Below are 7,543 nucleotides of genomic sequence, written 5' to 3'. Positions count from 1 at the left end.
ACACACAGACACACACACACACAGACACACACACACTCCGTGTTCACCTCCCGTCTGGTTCAGTGTGTGTGCAGCAGCTGTGGAGCCTCCTCAGATCCTCTGCCCTTCATTCAGATGGTCCACTACATCTCCACCACCTCCCTGTGGTAAGTCCAATCCAGCGTTTACCAGATCATATTTATTGAAGACTGGAGCTTCTTCATCATGAAGAACTGACTCACACACAGTAAACCTCCTCCTCCTCCTCCTCAGTAACCAGGCAGTGAAGATGTTGGAGTCGAGGGAGAAGGCGACCCCGGGCATGTTTGGGGAGCTGCTACGAAACGCCAGCATGGGGGACCTGCGCAACTGTCCTGTGAGCAGCAGCTCTCCTGCGACGCACACACACTGACTGGCGTGAAGCACTCAGAGGTCACGGCTCACCTTTCTTCCTCCTCCTCTTCCTCAGAGTCAGTGCGGTCAGCAGCTGCGGATGGCTCGCGTCCTCCTCAACAGTCCGGAGATCATCACCATCGGCCTGGTGTGGGACTCGGATCACTCGGACCTGGCCGAGGACGTCATCCACACCCTGGGAACCTGCCTGCGCCTCGGGGATGTAAGTAGAATAAGACACGGCATTAAAGCACGGTCTGAACAAAGCGAAGGATAAACGCGAGCGTCGGCGGCGTGCGGTGACATCTTCCCCTCTCTGCAGCTGTTCTACAGGGTGACCGAGGAGAAGGCTCGGCAGTCCGAGCTCTACCTGGTCGGGATGGTGTGCTACTACGGGAAACATTACTCCACTTTCTTCTTCCAGACTAAGATCCGCCGGTGGATGTACTTTGATGACGCACACGTCAAAGAGGTATGCGTGCACACAGGTAGAAACATCTGCAGCGACAGATGTGTCGAACGCTTTCCTTTACTTTATTCTCACGGTCATGTCGTGAGGCGGAGGATGAGTTTCTCTGCTCACCAAGACACTTGTAATAACGTAGTAATAACGAGGTGCAGTGCCACCGAGGCCGGTTAGACTCTGCTGTAGTGCGACTGTAACACGAGTGCGTTTTGTGTGTGTTTGTGATGTAAAGGAAAGCTTTGACCTTTGATCTGCATCAAAAAGAACAGTTTGCTGTTAGGAGACTTCTCAGAGCCACGTGTTCTCACCGTGGGGGCGTGGTGTCAGGATCTCGTCCCTGCTTTTGCAGACGATGTGGTTCTCATCATTAAGGTTCGCAGCTGAGTGTGAAGCAGCTGGATCAGGGGGGGTTTCATTATCTCGGGGTCATCTTCAGGACGGAGGAGGAAGTGCAGCCGAGCGGTGGTGAGGAGCTCGGGTTCAGCATCTGTCCTCTAGCTGGAGGTTATGTCTGATAAGAGGGTGTTTAGACCCACACCACCACGATCTGGACCCAGATGAGCAGCAGGTGGTTATGGATTAAAAAGCCTCGTTATTTACGTCGCGCTGCTTCGCTTTATTTAGGCTCGGGGGGCCCACCCGCAACACCTCCACAGCCCACCAGGGGGCGGTGGCCCAGACTTTGGGAGTTGTGGGGTTAACTGATACACCATCAAATTTCCGTGTGTGGTCAGGAAGAGAAATGACCTCATGTGCTTCCTGTCCTTCCCTCGACCTCCCCACTATCACCTCTTTCCTCCTGCCTCCTCCTGCTCCCTGTCGCCTCTCTCTTCTGTCATCGACGCTCTCTGATGGAAAGAGAGATGTCATTCCCCGCACTCCCTCACTCTCTGCTGGTTGTGAAAACAAGGATATCCCTCTATTGTTGAGCAGTCCAGCTGGACAGAGTGGAGGGTGTGGTCAGAGCGCGCTCACACCACAGCGACACTTTTGCTCACGCTGCAGACTTTCATTCTGTCTCTTTCTCTTAAACAAACACATATTTTCACACGGCCGGGTCGGCGCGGCGCGCTGAATCCCGCGGACGTCCTGTCACAGCCGAGCGGGGCTGAAGCTTTTGGATGTTTGGAAGAATCGGAGGAAGTGTTGAAGTAATCGAGCAGGAGGATTTTACAAAGACAGACTGACCGGGAGGATGGGGAGGAGGCGTTTTTCCATCACGAAGCCGTGAGCTGCTGTCAGCATCTGGACGTCCCGACTGCAGCCGGTAAAGCACCGGCTCCTCCTCACCTTCCCAACTGTTGGCTTGAATTATCTTCCATTAATTCAAGATTATTGCTTTAAATTTGTTTCTATATTTTTGCCTGAAGTTTATACAGAAACACTTAAGGTTAAAAAAAGGTAATAAGTTCATTCTTGGTAATTACGGGAACAGGAACTGTCTGCGGTGGAGACAGATGCCTGGCAACTTTTTTTTTTGGCAGCACTGAAATGAGATTTTAGACAAGAACTGGATGCAGCACCGTGACTCCTCCCACTGTTTTCAGGGCTTTGTAGCCTCAACAGGGGCAACAAGCAGACACAGCTTAGTGTTAATCAGAGCTCAGTGACATCCAATTAACTGCAGACAGTGTTAGTACAGCAACCTCACAGCAGCCGTGTTATTGGTTACGTCATGTTAGAGAGCTCAGGGACCTCCGCCTGTTTGCCATCTACCTGTCAGTCACAGAGGCCACGCCCCTAACAGTTGTTTGTCTCCGTCTCCTGACGAACTGTTGGCCAGTCTCTTCTCCGATATGTAAAACGGTGTCATCTGCATACAGTGACACTCTTCTCCTGCTCATTCCTCTCTTTCACTTCCTCTCAATCTTTATTCTGTAACAAAAGTTTAAAACAGTTTTTATTAACTTACCTGTAGAGACCAAACAGGCGCTTCAGTGTAGATTTCAGGCTTTAGTGGGTAACAGCTCTGCAGCTCTGGAACTGCTCAGTGTGATTTGGTGTCTTTTAAAAGCATCTTCTAACCTGCACTCGAACATTTAGGATATATCTAGATTAAAGCAGAGCATCAGATTTTGCTGCAGCCTCTGTGAGCCCTTTGAACCAGCTCTGCACCTGCTGCAGGTTCTGCTTGGAGTTCTCCTCCAGCTCACAGGAGGTCTCCAGAACAGATCCAGGACCAGCCAAAGGATGTCGAGGAACACCGTCGCAGCAGCCTGCGGAAACAAAGTGGCTGCTTGTTGTTCAGTATAAGAACCAGGGGATTGTTCACTAGTGCCCTGACTTCATGTGCACGAGTACGCATTACAATCCTGCTCAGAGCGAAGCGTCTGTTTGTCTGCTGTTAGACTCAGGTTAGAGATGTTCTTGCTGCTTTCTCATTGGTCTGCAGCTCTTTGCTGTTGGTGCTGTGTGTGTGTGTGTCTGCGTGTGTGTGTGTGTGTGTGTGTGTGGTGTGTGTGCGTTGTGTGGTGTGTTGTGCGGTGTCGCGTTGGGTGTGTGTGGTGTCGGCGTGTGTGTGTTGTGTGGTCTGCGGGTGGGTGTGTTGTGTCTGCGTTGGTGTTGTGTGTTTGCGCTGCGTGGTGTGTGTGCGTGTGTGTGTCTGTGTCTGTGTGTGTGTGATGGTCGTGTGTGTGTGTGTGTTTGTCTGTGTGTGTGTCGTGTGTGTGTGTGTGTGGCTGTGTGTGTGTGTCTGTGAGTGCTGGTTAGTGTGTGTGTGTGTGTGTGTGTGACGTGTGTGTGTGTAGGTGTGTGTGTCTGTGTGTGGGTGTGTCTGTGTCTGTGGAGTGTGTGTGTCTGTCTGTGTGTGTGTCTGTGTCGTGTGTGTGTGTCTGTGTGGTCTGTGTGTGTGTTCGTGTGTGTGTGTGTGTGTGCTGTGTGGTGTGTGCTGTGTTGTGTGTGGTGTGTGTTGGTGGTGTGTTGGTGTGTGTGTGTGTGTGTGTGGTCGTGTGTGTGCGTGTCGTGTGTGTTGTCAGTGTGTGTGTGTGTGTGTGTGTGTGTGTAGTGTGTGTGCTGTGTGTGTCTGCGTGTGTGTGTGTGTGTGTGTGTGTGTGTGTGTGTGTGTGTGTGCAGGTTTGTGACTCACTGATGTCTTGCTGGTTTCCGTCGCTGTCCTGCAGATCGGGCCCAAGTGGATCGACGTGGTTTCGCGCTGCATTAAAGGCCACTACCAGCCGCTGCTGCTGCTGTACGCCGACCCGCGGGGGACGCCAGTGTCTGCGCAGGACCTGCCCTCGCGCCTCGACCTCCACCACCTCAACAAGGCCTGTTACGACAGCGAAGACTCGGGTAACTACAACACAGCTAGGAGTCGTAGTAGTAGCACAGCAGCAAACACTCAGGTAACTAAACCAGCCTCAGTCGCTCCAATAACACTTTTACTGGCAGGCGGCAGCTGGAGGAGCAGTAGAAGTAGTTCTTAATGTTTAGGCGTGTCTGATGTGATGAGTGCTTTTGTTGTGCTGTGTTTGTGTGAGTCCATCTCCACTGACCTCCTCCCTCCATCCTCCGCCTCCCACTCGCCCAGGCCGCGAGCCGTCGATCTCCAGCGACACTCGCACCGATTCGTCGACGGAGAGCTACTCGTACCGACAGCCCTCCCACTCGCACCATGAGTCCCTGGCCAGTCGCTACTCCTCCGACTCCCAGGGAACCGTCATCTGCATCGACCGCCCAGACGGAGCCCTGCACGCCTCGCTCTGCAGCCTGGATACCGTAGGTGGGTCAGAGGGGGGAACCGGAGACACTGGAACCCTTTTTAGTGTCTGCCAGCATGTGAGTCCACCAGCGGTCCTAAGCTCAAAGATGGAAGGCGTGGGTGTCTTCCTAGCAGAGATGCCCACATCAACAGCCAGTTTTCTTAACTGTGTTCAGTTTGAAGCTTTAGTTTTTAAAAAGGAGCTGGTGCTCCTGTGGTAACCAGCACTACCATAAACTGGGCTTTAATGTAATCTTGAGCTTAAACCATATTTTCGTCAAACAGCCAACATGAGCAGGAAATGTTTCGTATTTTCTTCCAGAATAAACGAACGTTCTCCATCTTTGTGTTTTGGACGCTCGGTGCGATGAAACAGGATTTAATGAACGTGAACGTGTTGCAGTTACATTCATTCATTGCTCCGCCTCAGTCATGTGACCCATCTATGCAGCCAATCGCATTCATGCATTCTGCTTCTTTTTCCTATCATGGCGGTCACGCTGTGAACATGTGTTGCCCTGCTTCTTGTTGCTAAGGCCACGCGACGGACGGTGAGCAGCATCAGCCTCCGAGGAAAGGAGGCGTGGCCGGGGATAGGAGGCGGAGCGCTAGCCGCCACCGGCGGTCTAAACCTGAGAACGAAGCGTCGTCGGCTGGTTACCACAGTGAGGGTAGGCGGGGCTTAGGCCAAAGACTTGCTCTGTGAACTGCCTGACATGTGACATGAGTCTAAAAGTATCAGGAGCCCACGCTCAGCCTGGCGACAAACACTCGAGTTTCACAGCAGGATGATTTCTGGGCCATAGCGCCATCTAGTGGCATTTTTGTGACCTCTGATAATTCAGCACCAGCTGTGTAGGTGTAGTGTATGTGGGTGGAGCAAAGTCTCAGGGCGTAGATCAGCTGATTCTGAAGGTGAAGCCGTGTTTTTATTTCCCATCCAGTCATTCATCCACCTCTTTCGTTCACTCTCCTCTGGGGTAAGGTTACTCCTTCTCCTCCTCGTCTTTTCTTACTCCTGCTTTTCTCCTCCTCCAGGCGAGACGTTAAAGGAGCAGCAGGTTCCTCGTCACCTCCCCAAACCTTCGTCTTCCTTCTCATCATCGACCAGCCGCCTGCGAGACTTCAAGGAGACCATGAGCAACATCATGCACAGCCGACCCCTCTCCTCCTCCTCCTCCACGTCTCTGCCGGCCGCCGGCTTCTCCTCTGAAATCGCCCCCTCCTCGAACAGCAGCCATCACCACCACCTCCCTGCCAGCAGCGCCGCTCCTTCCTCCTCCTCCTCCGCTGGGAAAGCTCAGGACTGGGAGGCCGACAGCACCAGCAGCGAGTCAAAGTCCAGCTCCTCCGGGGGAACAGGGAGGTACCGGCCGGCTTGGAGGCCCCGGAGGGAGGCGCTCAACATCGACAGCATCTTTAACCGCGAGAGGCGGAGGCAAGCAGGGTACAGCCCCCTCGGAGCGCCGCTGCTCGACGACTGTGGAGCTCAGGACGCCTCCTCAGCCCTGGAGGAGGTGACGCCTGTCCGGACGGGCTCCTCCAGGACTCTCCCCGCCTCCTTCTCCAGCAGCCACAGAGGAGGTGGAGCTGGACCGGGAGGTGAGAACGAAGGAGCGGGAGGAGCCGTGCTGTCTCCCGCTGCTCCTCCTGCTGCTCCACCCAGGCTGATCCAGAGGATGGAGAGCGGCTACGAGAGCAGCGAGAGGAACAGCAGCAGCCCGGTCAGCCTGGACCTGAACCCGGGAGACAGGTGAGCTCCAGAAGGTCGTCATCAATCGATCAATCGATCAATCGATCAATACTCCAGTCGGCAGATCGTATCGCACCTTACGTGAAGTCACTGTTTAAGTAATTATATTTATTAAAGACAGAACAAGGGAGTAAATTCAAACGTGGGATGGCGTGTACGCGAACACAGTAACGTAAAAAACAACATACGATGAGATAATAAAAGCACAAAGTGAAATAAAAGGTACAATAATAAAAGAACTCCATTAAATAAAAAGAAAACAATGCAATAAAAATAATGTAAATATAAAATAAATCAAAATCCTTCAGCAGATTTAAAAATGCACATTTTCTCATCTGTATAAACAAAGCTGTAAAAGTGGCATAATCAGGAAATTTCCACCTTTTCAGTGGTCCTTGAACTGCCCATGTGCCCTGTTTACTCAAACAATCGACAAAAATAAACCATTTGCACCAATCAGATCCTGTAAAAACAAATAATACATCGAAGAAAACATGCAGGATCGCCGTCGCTGTGTTTCTGCAGCGGGTTTGTCAGATTAGGAGCAGAGCTGATTACGACCCCGTCCTGCTGCAGCAGTTAAACTTTCCTGTCATGCTAAGTGACTCCTTTGGTGGTTTGAGAGTTCGTTCTTGTAAAGTCATTAAAGAATGACCCTGAACCTGTATGACAGAATATGAGTGTTCAGTGGAGTCTAAACTCAGGATTGGCTCTGTTATATGAAACTTCAGCTCCTGACGCTAAACGTGTCTCTGTTTCTCCTCTTCAGGGAGTGTGTGGTGAAGAAGGCTTTGTCGTCCTCTTCCTCCTCAGGACCCTCGTGGAGGAACGCCCGCTCGAAGAGCAGCGGCGCTTTGCTGCAGGAGCTCAGCTCGTCCAGCAGGGGGAGCCTCGGTACGAACGTCTTCGTGTTCTTGCTCATGCAGACGTTGAGCTCTCAGCTCTGTCAACATGTCAACAGGCCGACTTTTCTCCGGCGTGCAAACTTGTTTTATATATTAATGCTGATGGTGTTGTTGCAGCGCCCTCTGCAGGCCGCAGCGAGCTGGACGAGCTGCAGGAGGAGGTGCTGAGGAGAGCGAGGGAGGAGGAGCAGCAGCGGCGGCAGGAGAAGGAGAGGGAGGCGGCGCTCGGCTTCAACCCGAGACCCAGCAAGTACCTGGACCTGGACCAGCTGCAGATCCAGGGTACACACACACACACACACTGACACACACAGACACACACACACACACACACACACACACACACACAC

The 7,543-nt window shown here is 52.5% G+C and overlaps 1 protein-coding gene across 1 annotated transcript in view; it reads left to right on the top strand.

Moving 5' to 3' along the window:
• usp54a (ubiquitin specific peptidase 54a) overlaps positions 1-6,258 on the top strand; it is a gene marked incomplete at its 3' end in the record, with an annotated part of 23,288 nt that extends 17,030 nt beyond the window's left edge. Inside the window, 8 exon segments of the mRNA XM_014340309.2 lie at positions 64-146; positions 253-355; positions 449-595; positions 695-844; positions 3,958-4,126; positions 4,365-4,556; positions 5,072-5,206; positions 5,574-6,258. Coding sequence (XP_014195795.2) covers positions 64-146; positions 253-355; positions 449-595; positions 695-844; positions 3,958-4,126; positions 4,365-4,556; positions 5,072-5,206; positions 5,574-6,258 — 1,664 coding nt within the window.
• Between the last annotated feature and the right edge of the window lie 1,285 nt (positions 6,259-7,543).

Source organism: Haplochromis burtoni, unplaced genomic scaffold (genome assembly GCF_018398535.1).
Source record: "Haplochromis burtoni strain Fernald_Lab_line unplaced genomic scaffold, NCSU_Asbu1 Contig_359, whole genome shotgun sequence".
In the NCBI taxonomy this organism is placed as follows: domain Eukaryota; kingdom Metazoa; phylum Chordata; class Actinopteri; order Cichliformes; family Cichlidae; genus Haplochromis; species Haplochromis burtoni.
Note: the sequence above shows the minus strand (reverse complement) of the source record. Positions and strands in the feature narration are given on the sequence as shown.